Raw genomic sequence first — 18,790 nt, forward strand, 5'->3', positions numbered from 1 at the left:
GGGTGGAGCTATAATGTGCATAGCCCAGAGCCTTTGGACGGGGCAGTCTATAAATGTAATAAACAAAGCAACAAACAAAGTAATGCACACACGATCCAGGAACCTGTGCCGATTTGCCTCGGGGGATGCCCCACTCTTCCCTTCTTCTCCCCACGGCACCCACTACTCAGGCGCGTAACAACGATGGGGCAAGGGGAGACAGTTGTCTGGGGGCCCCACTGCCTGGAGGGACACCCCAGAGGCACCTCATGTGACTCCCCATTGCCCCCTGCCCAGCCCCATAGCCTCTCAGCCACTTGCCCTGTTTGCCGTCTCGCCTGCTTGTTCTCCTGGCCGGCAATGGAGGCAGCAGACAAGCTGCAAAGAGCTGCTTTTCTCCCGCCTCTCAGCTGATCGGCGGGTGGGCGGGGCTTCCAGGGAGGCCTCGTGTAGGCCTCTGTGAAGCCTGAACTCGAGTAGGGCCCAAGCAAGCCAGGAAGGAGGAGGCAGCCAGAGTGGCCACCACTGTTCTCTGCAGCAGAAGACCCCTTGCTGCCCAGCATTTGCCAGGTAGAGTGTGAACTCCTTTTTGTGGTTACCTTTCCCGCCCCCGCCCCCCCAGATACATAGGGATCTGCTTGCCATAGGGCTTTGATATCGGGGGGAGGGACTGAGAAGTCTCTGGATATTTATTTTAAAACAGATTTTTTTTTAAGCCAGTAAATTTTCCAAGCTATCTAAGTCCTATAAGTGGCTTGTTTCATGGCAGAAAATTACAAAAACTATTGGAACAAACAGTATTATATTTATTTTATTCATTCATTCATTCATTCATTCATTTATAAATACACTTATGTTCAAGTTGTTTTGCAACCCAGAAGGTCTGAGTGAGAAGCATGTGTTGTGCTTTTATTTTATTTTATTTTTCTTGTGTGTGAACTGCTCCCCAATAACTCGCAGGGACTTCAGGGTAAATCTGGCCAACATGTGAATGCAGCACCTCCATTCCAGAGGAGATGTGTGTTAAAGGGCTTTAAAAGCTTCCTGTGAAAAACCTCCTGGAATCGACTGAATTTGTTCAGAATTCTGAGAAAACAAACATAGGCTCACCCTGCATGGTTGAAAGTCTCCTTTGCTAATCTGCAGCGAGGGGCCCATTTTAATAATTCATCTTTCTAGTGTGTTCTAGGCATTAAAAGTAATACAAATGTATAGTACTCAATGTATATCACTATATATGTGACGTGTGTATTCAGTGAAATGTATTTGCAGGCAGCATACTTATTTTGGAATATCAGACTTAAATCCGTGGGGGCCTGGGGTGTGTGGAGGCCCTGGACTTGGAGTGGTGGGGGCCCATTTTAAAATCTCGTCTCTGGGCCCACTCCAACCTTGCTACGCCCCTGCCACTACTCACCTCACTGCTACAGGCACGCACAGAGGCCAGCTGAGCAACAGGACTGGGCAGTCTCCCCATGGGCTGCTGGGTCCACCGGGTGCCTGTGGCAGCGAGGTGAGTCGTGGGTGGCAGCGGGTGCCGTGGGGAGGAGGTGAGCGAGGCAGCCCCAGAAGTGACTGAGCCAAGGAGCGTATCGCCACGGGAGGGAGGCAGGCTGCCTGCCTGTGCTGCCTATGCCTTCCCTGCATTGCTGGCCCAGTCTTTTCTGAAAGCTGGGATAATTTTTCAAGCAGTAAGCGGTCTCTGATAGGCAGCAGCTGTCTACTGTTGCATAGCCTTGGCAATCCAACATTGACTGCAAACCCGCGTGGGCAACCTTTAGCTTTTTGACCAAAGTTACCAATTTGTGGATGCAGAGTAGAAGCCCCAGATTGCAATGGAGTCTTGCAGGAGTAAAGTGAAGTAAGCAGAGGGTGCCGTCGAGTCGGTGTCAACTCCTGGCGACCACAGACCACTACTAGATGGACTAGAGGGACTAACTGTCTGAATCAGCAGAAGGCAGTTTCACATGGTCAAGTCGAATGGTGTAAATAAGTAAATGGTTTTTAAATTAACTATGGCGGAAGCCATTTAGAACATTGTGAAAAGATCAGCCCTTTGGATTGCATTTAGGGCAGGTCTTTCACAATCAAAATAAGTCTCCAGTAACGTTAAATCCTAGATTAGCATGGCATGCACACCCCTGATTATTTATTTATTTACATTTTATATCCCGCTCTTCCTCCAAGGAGCCCAGAGCGGTGTACTATATACTTAAGTTTCTTCTCACAACAACCCCGTGAAGTAGGCTAGGCTGAGAGAGAAGTGACTGGCCCAGAGTCGCCCAGCTAGTCTCATGGCTGAATGGGGATTGGAACTCGGGTCTCCCCGGTCCTAGACCAGCACTGTGGTTGTGATTTGTGAGACCCTGGAAACTTTTGGCAATGTCAGGTTGGCAGTGCACCAATCTGGCATTTAACTGGGATTGTTAATCTTAGTTCTGATATATGGCTGTTGATCCTGATTAAACGCCAGGTTGGTGCACTGCCCACCCAACACTGCCAAACATTTCCAAGTTCTTACGACTATTTAAAGGTAAAGTGTGCCATCGAGTCGTGTCGAACTCCTGGCAACCACAGAGCCCTGTGGTTGTCTTTGGTAGAATACAGGAGGGGTTTACCATTGCTGTCTTCAACGTAGAATGAGATGATGCCTTTCAGCATCTTCCTATATCGCTGCTGCCCGATATAGGTGTTTCCCATAGTCTGGGAAACATAGGAAACATACCAGCGGGGATTCGAATCAGCAACCTCTGGCTTGCTAGTCAAGTTATTTCCCTGCTGCGCCATTAGGTGGTAGGATGAATTTAAACTGGATGCTGCCATTATGGTAATAACGGGGCAGCATCAAGATTAAATGGGTCATGACTAAGCATGATTGAAATCAAGGAGACAAGTCAGCTGAAGGAGTGGAGGTCAAAGTTGGGGTTGTATTGGGCTGGTTTGGATAATACTGCTGAGACTGGCCCAATCAAATGTGATCAGGATGTGTGTGTCTTCTGTCCATGTGCACGTCCTTTCTCCCCTTCCCAGCATGCCAAGGAGCCTTTCCCTAATCATGCATGGGGGTGGTTTTTCAAACTGCTCCTCTGCATGTGCTACAAACACTAGTATTGTATGTGGTTAGGTCAGTCTGAGAAGTATAATCCGAACTGGCCTATTGAAAGATAAAGATGAGCCTAGCAGTGGGCAGGCTCTCCCAGGCTTGGTTCACATTGGGACCAGCAGTTCGATTAAAATGTGAGAACTCTTGCGAAACAGCTCTTTATACCTCCCCTGTGAGCTCTAAATGTAGTGTTTAAAAACATAGCATCAGCCTTGCTGGATCAAGCCCAAGGCCCATCTAGTCCAGCATGCTGTTTTCCACAGTGGCCCAGCAGATGCCTCTGTGAAGCCCACAGGCAAGAGCTGAAGGCATGCGCTCTCTCTGTCCTGCTACTGCTGCTCCCCTGCAAAGAGGCTGCAGTTGGCCTATAGCCATCAAGACTAGTAGCCATTGATAGATGATTGGCCTCACAAAGTCCCAGATGCCCTCACCTGGTGACTATGGCTCCAGATGCTGTCACCAGTGCTCTCTTACTGTTTGTACCTATGGCCTGAGGAGGGCAAGGTGGGTCTGGTTTGGAGATCAATTTGAGCATGATGCAGATGTGAGGCGACGGGAGACAGGCTGGAGCAGGAGCGAAGGATGGCAGGAACAGAGAGCTGATGAGGAGCAAGAAGCTAAGGCAGAGACTTGAGGAGTTCTTGGATGCACCAGCAAGTGTCTGGCTGAGACTGAGGAGCTTATAAAGAGAGCAGGAAGCCTCGCTCCTTCCTGATCAACAGGATCCAGTGGCTGGGGGCTTACGTCCTCCTTGCCCTCCTCCTGAGGAGGACCATGGGAAGGGATGCCTCAGGCAGTGAGACAAACTTGTCAATGAAGGAGAGCGAGGAGTGGGGACAGGATGTGAGGTCTCCCAAGATTTCCCACAGACTTCTGCAGGGACCAGATCATCTTCCTTCGCAGCAAAGGAGGTGGTGGGTCTGGGCATGGCTGGGCTCTATGGCTCCATCTCCAAAGCTGGTGAAGCTGAGTTCTTATGTTAACTCAGGGCTGCCATATGTGCCCTAATGCTGAAGGTGAGCATTGCGGACTGCCAAGGTTTTTTATTCTGAGTCTGGAGTTGCCGAACTTTGGTCGCGTATTTAAACAAAGTTAAAGTGGGGCAGGTCCATAGAGGGCTTTAAGAGACGAGAGCAAGATACTCATGTTGGATACCACTGGAAGCCAGTGTAGGGGTTTGAGGAGGGACCTGCACAGCCTGACTGAACAGGGAAAAGTGACACACAGCCCACAAAGGCAAGGACTAGAAATCTAGCCTTTAAAAACAAAAAGCAAAGTTACTCAGAAGCTACTTCATGTGCCATGACATTCGCAGGCCTATCCATCATGCTGTTCTGTCTGTCATATTATTATTCTGACAACCCACACAGGTTCCTTGCTACCCACTTCCTTATCGAATAAGGTTCCCAGTTAGCTTCAGTTAAGTCACTCCTTTTTCCAACCCTGAGGCCTTCAGAAGATATAACTCCCTGAGATTCATCAGTTGTGATAGCCTTGTGATACTGCAGGACAAGAGAAAATTCCTCCAGCAACTTTTCATCGGCAAAACTGGTATTATGGAACTTATTTAATTGACACACTGGGTATCCATAGCCATGTACAAAAATAGTAGTATCCGTTGTCCTTGATACTGGGTGGTCTGTTTAGCAGGTTTCTTGGGGGTGGGGCTATAGCTCAGTGGAAGAGCAGATTCTTTGCATGCAAAAGCTCCCAGGTTCAATCCTTGTAAAAGGTGTTGGGAAAGACCTCTTCCCTGATACCCTGGAAAGCTGCTCCCGTTCAGACTAGACCATTCTGCACTAGATGAACTAACTGTCTGAATCAGCAGAAGACAGTTTCACATTGTCGTCCAATGGTGTAAATAAGTAAAGAGTTTTAAATATATCTATGGCTGAAGCCATTTAGAACATTATGAAAAGATCAGCCCTTTGGATTGCATTTAGGGCAGGTCTTTCACAATCAAAATAATCTCCAGTGACGTTAAATCCTAGATTAGCATGGCGCGCACACCCCTAATTTCTGGTTGTGAGAACCTGGAAATTTTTGGCAATGTCAGGTTTGCAGTGCACCAATCTGGCATTTAACTGGGATTGTTAATCTTAGTTCTGATATATGGCTATCGATCCTGATTAAACACCAGGTTGGTACACTGCCCACCCAACACTGCCAAACATTTCCAAGTTCTTATGACCATTTAAAGGTAAAGTGTGCTGTTGAGTTGTGTTGACTCCTGGCGACTACAGAGCTCCGTGGTTGTCTTTGGTTGAATACGGGAGGGGTTTACCATTGCCATCTCCTGCGCAGTATAAGACGATGCCTTTAATCATCTTTCCTATATCACTGCTGCCCAATATAGGTGCTTCCCATAGTTTGGGAAACATAGTTTGGGAAACATATCAGCGGGGATTCGAACCGGCAACCGCTGGCTTGCTAGTCAAGTCATTTCCCTGCTGCGCCATTAGGTGGCAGTCTTACTGGAGATTTAATGTTTATTGGAGACTTCCGGGTTTTCACGAGATTAACAGGTTATCATGAGGTTATTCAGGTTCTCATGAGATTAACAGTTATCACATGATCAAGGTTTACTCCTAAACTGGAATGTAGTGTTTGGTGGAGATTTCTGAGTTCTCACAACTGGAAGCAGGAGAATGTACACCATGCTAATCTAGGATTTAAGGTTTGCCAGAGATTTCCGGGTTCTCACAAGATTAACAGGTTCTCACAAGATTATCCAGGTTCTCATGAGATTAACGTTTACTGCTAACCTAGGATTTAATGTTTACCAGAGATTTGTGGGTTGTCATGACCAGAAATTGGGAGTATGTGTGCCACACTAATCTAGGATCTAACACTTCTCATGATTATTCTGAGAATCACGAGAACCTTAGAAGACAGTATGGGGCCAGTAGAGATGCTGGATTGCTGCTGTAATTTGCTGTCTCTCCTACTCTGTGAAGTTGTGCCTTGCTTGCAGCCCAAGGGGTGTGTTACATTAAACAAACTTCATGTCCACAGGCTTCTCCAGTGTGGTGTGCACCTTGATTCCCCTTAATTCTAGGGAATTAAATGACATGTTCTTGTAGATTTATTTAGCGATTACCTTTTGTTTGATTTATTCATACCTCTCTATCAACATTAATTTGTCAAGGTTTCTTGTGTGTTCAGTTCCCGTTCAACATCTGTCTCTCCAGAGGGTGAAGTGCCTCACTCCGTGCTAGGCAGGAATCCAAGAATGAGGTCCTTTCATTTCAGGCAAAGGATCGAGTAATTACTACAAGTCATTCTTAGTGACAGGGTATAAACCAGCCTTGCGGGTCTTAAATTTTCTCATAATCTTAGGCAAGGAAAACAGAGGGTGGAGCTTGAACCGCAGGCTCAAAAGGCTGAGTTGTTAAACTGGTTAAAAACCTTTCTCTGCTCCCTCCTTTTTTGCACGAGATTAATTTTTTTGCAAGCTTGTTTCTAAGCACCATTCAGCTTCATTTTAAATGCAGGGTGGGGGAACCTCTACATCAGTTAGATCAGGTGCCATTGATGTCTGTTCTAGGAACTCCCCCAACTCATGAAAATATGATTTTTTAATTTAAAAAAAACCTGGCATCAAAAGCGATGTTTCTGATGTTGTGAGTCTGTGGCTTGCTGCAGACATAATGGATCAGTTCTGACATCATAGGAACATACGAAGCTGCCTTATACTTAGTCAGACCATTGGTCCATCTAACTCAGTATTGTCTACACAGACTTATAGTGGCGTTTCCAAGGTCACAGGCAGAGTCTCTCTCAGCCCTATCTGGAGATGCTAGGGAGGGAACCTGGATTTTTTTACATGCAAGCATGCACTCTTCTTCCCAGAGTGGCCCCATCCCCAAGGGGAATATCTTGCAGTGCTCACACATGTAGTCTCCCTTTCAAATGCAAACCAGGGCAGGCCCTTCTTAGCAAAGGGGACAATTCATGCTTGCTACCTGAAGACCAGCCTAGTGGAACCTCAGTTGAAGCTCGACCCCATGTAACATCTTCAAACCTTAGGAACATGCACTCCCGCCTCCCATTTTGGCATGAACATCCACTTTCTACCTAGTTTAAAATAAACCAAGATTGGTTGTGATGTCAGACTGACCAAATAAACCAAGATCTGTACCCAGGGTTTGAAGTAAGTTACCAATCTTGGTTTACTTTCAAGAAATAAATCACCTCTTCGATTAACTCAAGATTATTTAGGCCACATGAAATTACCTTTGGTTTGCTCTCCACACTGTCTGCCCCAGGGTCATTAAACAAAGCAAGAAAAGAGGTTCTGGTTTAACCAAGTGGGACCTGGCCGTTGAATGGATGAAGAGAAACCCTGAAAGCTTCATCCGACCCCCTTGCCTGTTCTACCTTTGGTTGAGATTTTACGGCCAAGTTAAGCCCTCAGTTTTACTATGCGGTGATAATGTAACATAAAAATTGTTATTACTCATTATAGAAGAGATCAAATGCAAATGATGATATACGCACACCTCAGAGGAAAGGGAAGGAGCTTTCAGATGATTTCCCAAATGGGAAATGTATATGCACTTGCACAAAAAAACTTAATGCTTTCCTCTTTTCAAAATTTGCAGCATTTGCTGTTGTGAGTTAATTTAATGTTGATACTAAAAGCTCTGAGCCATGTGCCTTTGAACTGAAATCTTAAAATTCAAAACAAAACAAAACACAGTTAAGAGACATTTTGAATTTTCAGTGACTGGAATAAGGAACATGTATTGACACATTTCTTTGAGATCTATCTATCTATAGTTCTTTTCACTCTCTTCAGTGCTATAGTGCATGGCTCTCCAGATGGTTTTGTTTTCAAATGCCACTGGTAAGGGCTGTCTTTGTCCAGCTGGATAATCTTTAGAATTGTGTGTACTTCGTGCTAAAAAGAGAGAGAATAAAACAAAATGATTCAGGTAAAGCAAATTCTGTGCTTTTTAAAAAAAGCCAAATCCTGTGATCTGCATATATTATGCAAATTGATCATGCACTTTGCATAATGTATTCAGATCTTGCTAGTCATTGGTAGGGGCAAGAAGCTTTGGGAGGTACTGAAGCTGTACCCCCAACTGTTGGTAATATTCAACCATCATGCTGAGATTTTAATTGGTTTTGCCCACACGTTTTCAAGTGTGGCCCTTACAAAGATTAAAACAAAGGCTTATTTCCCAGGAAGCTGAATTCTGCATCCAGCCCTGCATTCTATGCTCCTGCAGAATCACAGCCTATACAGAGCCCCATCTCAGCAGCAAATCTACCCCCTCTCCCTATATGGGGACAGGATCTTATGCGCATCCTGGTTGGTACAGCTTTTTCACTGAGAAGGAAACTATCGCTCCCTCCCTCTGCGAAAAGGCCCTTAGATTCACTTCCAGCAGCTTGGAAATTCACACCCGGCTTCTGTGATTCTCAGCTCCCCTTAGGTTTTTGGTTGATCCAGCCAATTGCCTGGTATTGTCAGCTAATTGGAGTGGAAGTGCGAAAAATGGAAAGCCATATTATGAAGCTGCCAAGTCTCTCGCTTGGCAGAGAGCAGGGCAAGGCTTCTGGTAATTGTACCAGGAGTTATAATTGCTCCGTGCTCTGCCTTTTGCTTTGCACAAAGCGAGTCCCGTATCCTTCATCTGGCGACATCGGATACCTGCTTTTCTCCGATGCTTTCTGACGGAGAGCTGCGGGCTTGAAGTGACTCCAATTGTGGGCTCTTGCAGCCGGAGAGAGGATACTGCCGCTGTCTCCGTCTGCGTGTGCCATTGAATGCCGAAGTGGATAACATGGGCTAAGTACTTTGTCAATATGTCATTCCCAGCAAAAGTGGCAGCTAATTTCCCCTTGCTTTTAGTGTGGCGCATTGTCTATATTCCCTAGAGTGAAGATGCCACTGCCACATGCCAATCATGGCCGGGGCCCAGATCAAGCTCAGCGATGTGGAAGGCTGGTGCCCACCGACCAGCTCTTCTTATACAATGGGTCTGACGATGAGCGAGATCCATGCAGGAGAGTGGCAACACAGGGTGAATACAAATGGCCATTCACTGAGAGGGAACTTCCTGCAAAGGAAGGGACTTCTTCGCCAAATGCAAAACCACCTTGTGGAATTCACGGCCGTGCAATGTGCTCATGGCCACTAGCATGGACTTATTTTAAAAGGGATTATACAGAGTCATCATGGAGGATAGGTTATTAACAGCTGTTAACCAGGATGCTAGACAAGGTGGATCTTTGCTCTGATCCAGCAGAGCTCTGGAGTGAGCATTTAGTCATGCTAAGAATGGAGCCTTGAAGTTCAGAGGCAGTAGGCCTCTGAATACCAGTTGCTAGGAGAGGGCGATAGCACTCATGCCCTGTTTGTGAGCTTCCTGGAGGCATCTGATTGGTCACTGTGGGAAACAGGATGTTGGATTAGATAGGCCTTGGGCCTGTTCTTGCCCCTCCCTATGACTAGGAAGTCTGAATAAATTATGCAAAGTATATTACCAATTTGCATAATTTATGCAGATTGCAGAATTTGGCTTTTTTGAGGACACAGAATTTGCTTTACCTGAATAATTTTGTTTTATTCTCTCTTATTCTTATGATTTTAGAGTGAACAGTCAGACATGTTTGCGTCTACACATGAGGTGAGGAGAATGCTACCACTTCATTTTTATTTAAGAATTTAAGGTCTCCATGTATGTTTCCCAGACTATGAGAAACACCTATATCGGCTATATCGGGCAGCAGCGATGTAGGAAGATGCTGAAAGGCATCATCTCATACTGTGCGGGAGGAGGCAATGGTAAACCCCTCCTGTATTCTACCAAAGACAACCACAGGGCTCTGTGGTGGCCAGCAGTCGACACCGACTCGACGGCACAACTTTACCTTTATGCTAGTGCAGTTGTGTGGTAAAATTCTTATCATGTGGGAAGATACTGCACACTATTGGCTCCACAGGTACATCCTCTCTAATAAAACGCTTGGTGTCCGTCCGTGGACGGACACCAAGCGTGCGTTTGTGCCTTGACTGTTCTGAGCATGCGCGGAGCGCATGCTCAGAACAGTCCAAGAGAGACACCGCCAGCACCTGGCGGCCATGTTGGGCGGCCACAAACGACCGCCCCGAAGAAGCCGGCACTGCGGAGGAGGGAGAGACTGGCCGAGGCGGCGGCAGAGCCGCCGCCTCGGCCATTAGCGGCGGCAAAGGACCGAGCGCCAGGAGCCGCCAAACATCTTGGGTGGCCAGAAAGAGCCGCCCCAGGAAGACAGGAATGGGCCCGGGCAGCGGAGGGCCCGGCCAGAGCCGCGGGCCGCGGCGGGTGGCGGGCCCGCCGGAGCCCTGGGTGGCTGGCCCGGCCGGAGACGCGGGCCGTGGTGGGTGGCGGGGGTCCAGACCGGCCCAGGGAGACGAAAATGCTGCCGCCGCCGAAGTCCCACCCTCCCTCCCTCCCAACTTCTGAAACCACCTTACCCCGGCCCGTGACAGTTGAGGAAAGGAAGAGCTCAATTGAAGAGCGAAAGAGGAGCTCGCAAGCAGTGCTCCTCCCTCTACAAAGGCTCTGCCCGAACTGGCGCTTTAGGCGGAAAGGACGCAAGAGGCGTCCTTTCCGCCCCAAGCGCCAGTTCGGAAAGAGGCTTTGTAGAGGGAGGAGCACTGCTTGCGAGCTCCTCTTTCGCTCTTCAATTGAGCTCTTCCTTTCAACTGTCACGGGCCGGGGTAAGGTGGTTTCAGAAGTTGGGAGGGAGGGAGGGTGGGACTTTGGCGGCAACGGCGGCGGCAATACTTTAAAAAAAAAAAAAAAAAAAAGGGAGAGGAAAAGGCTAGCGCCCGTTATTATAACGGGCTTCAAAATACTAGTAGGAATATAAGAACATAAGAACAACCCTGCTGGATCGGGCCTAAAGCCATCTAGTCCAGCATCCTATTCCACACAGTGGCCCACCAGATGCCACTGGAAGCCTACTGGCAGGAGCAGAGGGCAAGCCCTCTCTCCTGTTGTTAGTCCCCTGCAACTGGTACTCAGAGGAATCCTGCCTTTGAGGGTGGAGGTGGCCTACAGCCCTCCAACTAGTAGCCGTTGATAGACCTCTCCTCCATGATGTTATCCAAGCCCCTCTTAAAGCCATCCAGGTTGTTGGCTGTCACCACATCCTGTGGCAGAGAATTCCACCAGTTGATTATGCATTGTATGGAAAAATACTTCCGTTTGTTAGTCCTAGATTTCCTGGCAATCAATTTCATGGGATGACCCCTGGTTCTAGTGTTATGTGAGAGGGATAAGAATTCCTCTCTATCCACGTTCTCCATTCCATGCATGATTTTATAGACCTCTGTCATGTCTCCCCCCAGTTGTCTTTTTTCTAAACTAAATAGCCTCAGATGTTGTAGCCTTGCCTCATAAGAAAGGTGCTGTAGTAGGCCCCTGATCATCTTGGTTGCCATCTTCTGCACCTTTTCCAGTTCTACAATGTCCTTTTTTAGATGTGGTGACCAGAATTGTACACCGTACTCCAGGTGTGACCGCACCATAGTTTTGTATAAGGGCATTATAATATTAGCAGTTTTATTTTCAACCCCCTTCCTAATGATCCTTAGCATGGAATTGACCTTTTTCACAGCTGCTGCACATTGAGTTGACACTTTCAACGAGCTGTCCACCACGACCCCAGGATCCCTCTCTTGATCAGTCACCAGCAGCTCAGATCTCATGAATGTGTACTTGAAGTTGGGGTTATTCGTCCCAATGTGCATCACTTTACGTTGAAGCGCATTTGCCATTTTGTCGCCCTCTCACCCAGTTTGGAGAGATCCTTTTGGAGCTCCTCACAATCAGTTTTGGATTTCACTACCCAAAAGAGTTTGGTATCGCCTGCAAATTTGGCCACCTTGCTGCTTACCCCTGCTTCTAGATCATTTATGAATAAAATAAAAAGCACCGGTCCCAGTACAGATCCTTGGGGGACCTCACTTCTTACTTCCCTCCATTGTGAAAACTCTCCATTTATCCCTACCCTCTGTTTCCTGTCTTTCAACCAGTTAGCAATCCACACATGTACTTGTTCCCTTATCTGCCTCATGTCAGATCAGTGGTCCATCTAGCTTAGTATTGTTTACACTGGCTATTAGCAACTCTCTATTCAAGAGAGGCAGCTGCTTAATTATCTCAGTGGGGATTTGGAGCCTTGCAGGGCTATGGAATGGCCGTGTTGTCATGGCTTACAATCCCTACTGTGCTATCGGGGCTTCTAAACAAGGGTGTTTTTCCAGTCCTACCTGGAGATGATGCCAGGGATAATGCTTGAGACCTTCTGCATGCAAAGCACATGCTCCACCACTGAGCTATAGCTCCACCCATGAGCAGGGCTGAAGGCAACATACGCCAGCAGTACGATGATGTGTTTTATACTGTGTCAGATCATTTCTCCATCTGTCTATTCTAGGCCTGCTCTACTTAGGGCTCCCCTGCTGTTTTTGGACTACAGCTCCCATAATCCCCAGCCACAGTGGCCAATAGCCAGGGATTCTGGGAGTTGTAGGCCAACAGCTGCAGGAGGGCCGAAGTTGAACAGCTCAGGTCTATGCTCTGGCAGCAGCTCCTCAGGGATTCAGCCAGGAATCTTTCCTGGGACTGAATCTGGGACCTTCTGCGTGGAAAGCAGATGCTCTACGACTCAGCCCCATCTCTTACATAGTTCTGTGTCCACCATAGTAAGAACATGATCATATTGAGGCTGTTCTGATGATCAGCCAAAACCGGGCTAAGAAAGCCAAGCCCTGTCTCGGCTGATCATCAGAACTGCCGGCAGCCACATGGCTCCTGGCGGCGAACCCAACATTAGCTCCTTAGCCCCATTCTTTGGATCTCCTGCCAGCCCTGGCTGCTTATAGCCGGGCCCTGGAGACTGTGGGGCTCCCGGCTGGCGTTGGCGTCAGGGCACTTGTGCGGTTCATTATGGGAGTTCCGGGGGCCTCCCAGCCCCAAAGCCTCTCTGCTGCTGGCAGCAGCCGGCAATCGTCTGGGCGGGCAATCCGCCCACCCATCCATTAAAGCAATAGAGATTGTCTGCAGGGGAGGTAAGCTTTTTGAGGCTCCCTCCCCTGGCCCTTCAAGCCCTTTCTCACAGATCGTGAGAAAGGGCTTGTTATATCCTGGAGCTGGATCAGACCAAGTGTCCATCTAGTCCAGCATTCTGCCATCCAGTGGTGGCTACCCAAATGCTCCTGTGGAGCTCACAAGCAGAGGAAGGCAGAGACAGCCATCCCCTGTGTCTTGCCCCAACATCTGCCAATGGGAAATAAAACCCATTTCAAATATAAAGGTTGCATTAACTATTATAGCTAATAGCCACGGATCAGCTACAAGAGGATAGAGTGGTCTGTCACTTGGCAGCCTGCTATTCAGCCATTGCTGGAGAGGTTATTAGGTTTCAGTAGCGAAGCTTAATAATACAGTGAAAAGTTGAACATCTCATTTCCTCCTCATTGCTACAATGGCAAGAATTATTCGTAGGGCACTTTCAGCATGCAGTTTGATTTTCAGGCTTCTCCCCGTTCTCACTCTGGGAAGTAGGTCGTGGATGTGGAGAAAATGAATCTGAGTGATTTGTCTCCCCCCAAAGAAGTCCTTGGGTTGTCTAACTGTCCTACTTTTCATCTGGGCAGCCCAGAAGTTTGCCACTGTGCCATGAACCCCTCTTTGACGGAAAGAGGTACTTGCATTTGTTAGGGATTACTCCTGTGTTCCTGGGTCCTCTGGGTGCTTTCCAGATTAGACCCGGCAACAGGGTCAGGACGAATCTCGGAAGTGTGCCTCTGCACTTCCTGTGTTGTGACACCTCAGTCCCTACACTGACAGCAGGGTGCTGTTCATATTTCCAATGCCTTGTTTCGAATTTAATAGCTGGATATAGAACTAGGACGTCGTATATCCGTTGCGGAAAAGTTGCTGGTTTTTCAGGTTGTTAGTTTTCGCGAGACAGCTCCCCCTGCTGTTAACATTTTGAATGCGATTTGCCCGAATGGAAGCATTTTGCTGCTGTTGAGCAGCTAATCTGGAAGGTGCCCAGATGATGAACCACAAGAGTGGGAAATGGCTCCATGGACATGCTGGTTCTCTGTTCTGAGCACATCATGTAGCCAGCCTTTCCTTCTCTGGTTCCAGAAGCAATTGTGAATTGGCAGAACTCATGATTATGAGTGGCCAGGGGGGACTGGACTAAAAGCAAGAGAGTAAAGAAAGCTAATGTTCAGTTGCGGTGATTAGACAAATTCATGGAGGGCAGGGCTATCAACAACTACTAGTCATGGTCGCTATATAGTTCCATCAGGATTGGCAATGACATGCCCTTGAATGCCAGGAAGGTGGAAGTTGCCTGCTTTCTCCTGCTTGTGAGTTTCCCGAATACACCAGGCTGGACTGGCTACGAATACGATGAATATTTATAAACCACTTTTCAACAAAAGTTCCTAAAGTGGTTTTCAGAGATATAAATAAATAAAATGGCTCCCCGTCCCCCAAGGGCTCACAATCTTAAAATGAAACCTAAGACAGACACCAGCATCCGCCACTGGAGGGATGCTGTGCTGGGGATGGATAGGCCCGTTGCTCTCCCCCTGCTCAGTAGAGAGAACCACCACTTTAAAAAGCAGCCTCTTTGCTCAGTTAGCAGGAGATGGGCTTTGGCCTGATCCAGCAGGGTTTTTCTTATGTTCTTGTGTTCTTAACTGAGTTCCAACTGCTGGTGGTATGCATGGAGGTAGTTGCAGCCTGTTGATGGCATGCGCAGGATAGGACCCATATTCATTTCTCCAAGTGAGATGCTTTTAGTGCTCATATTGGTATATATAAATGTATTTATATTGGCATATAAATTCCATATATACATAAATATATTAACTAGAAATCAGTGCAAGCAGCGACTGCTGCATTGCTATCACTAATGAGAATTGGCCTTTATTTCCAAATAACTATAGCAGAATAGTTCTTTTTGACAACTTCTTTTAGTCACTGTGGCAGTTTTTGATCGCAAACGGGAAGGCATATTTGTTCACAGCTGTGATATGCCAAACAACCAGCCACAAACGATACTCTCCCAAATTTGCAAATGCTGAACCACAAACTGTGGAAGAACGGTTTCTTTGCATTTGTGACTGACCGGTACCTCCCCTTCCTACCCCACCCGCTATACAGTGAAAGAGACATCTTCAGCAGATGTTCTGCTTTCTGATGCTTGCATATCTAAAACGTCTCTAGTTACCTTTTAGACATGGGATGAATACTTTCATAAAGCCTCTTGACGCATGGAATGAATTGCAGGAGAAAACAGCTGTTCATGCTTCCCATGTCTAATATATTTAGTCATGCTATCTCTGCATATAGAAACTCCCATTGTCACCCATGGGAATCCCTGGCTCTCACAAGGTCTTTGGCTCTGCAAATGGTTATTTCCTTATGAATCTAATAGTGAGCAACAAGCTTAGTAATTCAAGGAACATTGCAGCAGACACCGATGCACACACATCTGTGTACATTCATTACACACAGACACAGACACAGACACAGACACACACACACCTTTGATTGGTTATTTGTGTCCCTAAAGTTAATTGTGCCATCAAGTCAATTTCAACTCCTGCTGCCCCCAGAGCCCTGTGGTTTTCTTTGGTAGAATACAGGAGGGGTTTACTATTGCCATCTCCCATGCAGTATGAGATGATGCTTTTCAGCATCTTCCTATATGGCTGCTGCCTGATGTAGGTGTTTCCCATAGTCTGGGAAACATACCAGTGGGGATTTGAACTGGCAACCTTCTGCTTGTTAGTCAAGCATCTCCCTGCTTCCCTAGAGAAGTCTTATTTTTGTTGGTAAGGGGTTGCCATAGGCCTTTGGTTGGCTGCTCTTTGGATTTTCCACATGTTGGTATGACTCTGTGTCTTGTTCCCTTCTTGTAGACTCTGATCTCTCTCTCTGATTCCAGCTTTCTAACTCATCTTTGAAATAGAAGCCATAACATGGCTCCGTACTGCCTCCATGTCAGAAATTCCAGCAGAAATGACACCAGAAGTCATTTCCAGGTGCACAGAACCACGAATAGGTGAACCTAGCCTTTTTTTTTTAAAACCCCGCAACAATGCAAATATTGAATAGCAGAAACTGCTATAGGAGAACCCATGAAGAACAAGGGTCTCCTGTATTTGCTATGCACACTAGCTAGATTCGGACTTGTTTTGTAGCCTTTAAAAAAAAAATTACTGGAGCCCCTTTTGTTGACAGCCACCTTAAGTGTTGCAGTGGGCAAATGCTTGACTAACAAGCAGAAGGTTGCCGGTTCGAATCCCCACTGGCACTATATCGGGCAGCAGCGATATAGGAAGATGCTGAAAGGCATCATCTCATACTGTACAGGAGGAGGCAATGGTCAACCCCTCCTGTATTCTACCAAAGAAAACCACAGGGCTCTGTGGGCGCCAGGAGTCGAAATCGACTTGATGGCACACTTTACCTTTACCTTTTGTTGATGGATGCATGATGCATTGTAAGGTACTGTGGAAAGTTTCTGGAACTAGGTCTTGCAGTGGCCAGTCTCCACTGACTTTGCTTCTGTGCCACCTGTGAGGCATTAAAATTTCACGGACCAAGGCTGCCCTCTAGAGTGAGGGGTGAGCACTGTCACAGCTGACACCAGCCTGGCTCCAGTAGATGATGGTGTTGGTGTTGGTGTTGGTGATGATGATAAATAACAAACTTTATTTGTTAGCCACCCCATAACAAATTGTTCTCTGGGCTGCTCATAGCACAACATTAAAACATCCAGTAAAAACACACAATGCATTAAATCATAACAGACAAAAACAGGTGAAAAGAAAATACAAAATACAATGCAAAGCAGCTTAAACACTCATTTTGAAATTAGTTTTTTTAAAAAATCAGATCAAATCTGAAAATCAGAATTTAAAATGGAAAAGGCCTGGGTGAACAAAAAGGCCTTTACCTGGCGTCTAAAAGAGCAAAGTGATGAAGCCAGGCGGACCTCGCTGGTGAGGTCCATAAAGACCTTGCTCTGTAGAACCTTTGCCACTAGGCAGTCTGCATCAACGCAGCGAAGCAGACTAGGGATGTGCACGGACCGGTCCGGAGGCCATGTTAGAGGCCTCCAAACCGGTCCGGAGCCGGACCAGTCCGGCGGTCCGGCACTGAGAACTTACCCCTCCCACCACACTTCCCCCTCCGGCGCTGTAGTGATAAGCGAAGTTTTTGGGGCGGCAGCGTTCCTCGCTGCCGCCCCTGCCCCCGTCGTTGGTTGCAAAGCCTTCGGAAGCCTCTTAGTGCAGCACGTCGTGTGCAGCGTGCATGTGACGTAGGCGGCACGTGCGTGTTGCTCTTCCGAAGTCTTTGCAACCAACGATGTGCTGCACTAAGAGGCTTCCGAAGGCTTTGCAACCAACGACGGGGGCAGGGGCGGCAGCGAGGAACGCTGCTGCCCCCAAAACTTCGCTTATCACTACAGCGCCGGAGGGGGAAGTGCGGCGGGAGGGGTAAGTTCTACCTCCCGCCCTTAAAGGGAGACCCCCCCTCGGTGCCGATCCGGACCGCTACGGACCATGCACATCCCTAAAGCAGACCGGTTCCTTCCTGCCTTGCCCAGCCTGGGCCTGATTAGGCTTTCTTCCTTTGGCCCTTCCTTTGGCTTCAGGGATTCTTAACCTTGGGCCCCCAGATGTTGTTGGACAACAACTCTCAGAATCCCCAGCCATGGCCTTTGTGGCTGGGGATTCTGGGAGCTGTAGTCCAATAACATCTGGGAGCCCAAGGTTAAGAAACCCTGCTCTGCTTGGTTGCATCCTGGTGCCTGACTCTGGCCCAGCCACGGGTGCCCTCCTCTTTTGGCCACTCCATGCCTCCCAAGCGAAGGCGTGGTGCACATTTACAAAGCAATTCGACTCATCCATCATTCTTTGCAGGCATCCCAGCAACCCGCAGGCATGGGGTGTTCTACTCGAATTGTGTTGGGCCACGATTTACTTTCCATCCACTTCTCCTCTAAAGAAGCAGATGTCATCTTGTCAAACAACACAGTGCAGTCAACTCTCTGCAGTGAGCTGCCAGATGCTCAGGATCTCTTAAGGCAGAGGTGTCAAACGTATGGCCTGCGGGCTGGATACGGCCCTCCAAGCTCATTTGTCTGGCCCCAATAACAGCCTTGCTTCCCTGTAAAGCCTCCCTGTCAGTGTCCCCTCTAAGAGGGATTCCCAGAGGTTGTTGACGACAACTCCCATAATCCCCAAGCAGAAGCCATTGCAGCTGGGGATTCTGGGAGTTGTAGTCAACAACCTCTGGGAATCCCTGTTAGAGGGAACACTGCTCCCTGTGCCTTCCTCCAGCTCCACCTTTCTCCTCTTGAGTTGCCAACCCCTCCCCTATGGCTGGCTGGGATGAGCAAGGCAGTCCATGAAACCAACAGCCAACTAAGGCTGTTAATTCCAATGCAAAAAAGTAACATCACTCTTGCAAACGGGACAGGTAAGTGAGGCCCTGGAGCGAACTGGGGGTGCCAGGAACAAGCCAGGTCTGACACAGAACAGCTTTGCTTTGCCTTCTTTCTTTCTCTCCCCCCCCCCCCGGCCACTTTAAGAGCAAGGATGGATTAAATACAACATGAGAGTTAGGCAGAGCTTGACACCCATATAACTTGCCTTGAATTGATTCT

General features: G+C 47.7%; 1 protein-coding gene and 1 long non-coding RNA gene across 5 annotated transcripts in view; one reads left to right on the forward strand and one right to left on the reverse strand.

Annotated features, from left to right (window-relative positions):
* The window catches only part of FRAS1 (Fraser extracellular matrix complex subunit 1), a 383,137-nt gene that overhangs the window by 114,080 nt on the left and 250,267 nt on the right, over positions 1 to 18,790 (forward strand). The window contains exon 1 of one of the 4 annotated variants that reach the window (XM_053252061.1): positions 479 to 549. The exons of 2 other annotated variants lie outside the window; for them this stretch is intronic. Coding sequence is in view for 1 of the 2 variants with exons in the window: in XM_053252059.1 (XP_053108034.1) it covers positions 9,703 to 9,723 (21 nt within the window). In the remaining variant the exon portion in view is untranslated. Of the gene's footprint in view, positions 1 to 478; positions 550 to 9,699; positions 9,724 to 18,790 lie in introns of those variants that run through there. One more of the 4 variants, XM_053252059.1, reaches the window with a different exon arrangement.
* On the reverse strand, positions 7,655 to 9,464 carry LOC128326024 (uncharacterized). The gene is made up of 2 exons (XR_008307805.1): positions 8,745 to 9,464; positions 7,655 to 7,985 (listed from the first exon to the last, which is right to left on the reverse strand). It is a non-coding gene; the product is annotated as an uncharacterized LOC128326024 (long non-coding RNA).

This window comes from Hemicordylus capensis, chromosome 5, assembly GCF_027244095.1.
Source record: "Hemicordylus capensis ecotype Gifberg chromosome 5, rHemCap1.1.pri, whole genome shotgun sequence".
NCBI classification, from domain to species: Eukaryota; Metazoa; Chordata; class Lepidosauria; order Squamata; family Cordylidae; genus Hemicordylus; species Hemicordylus capensis.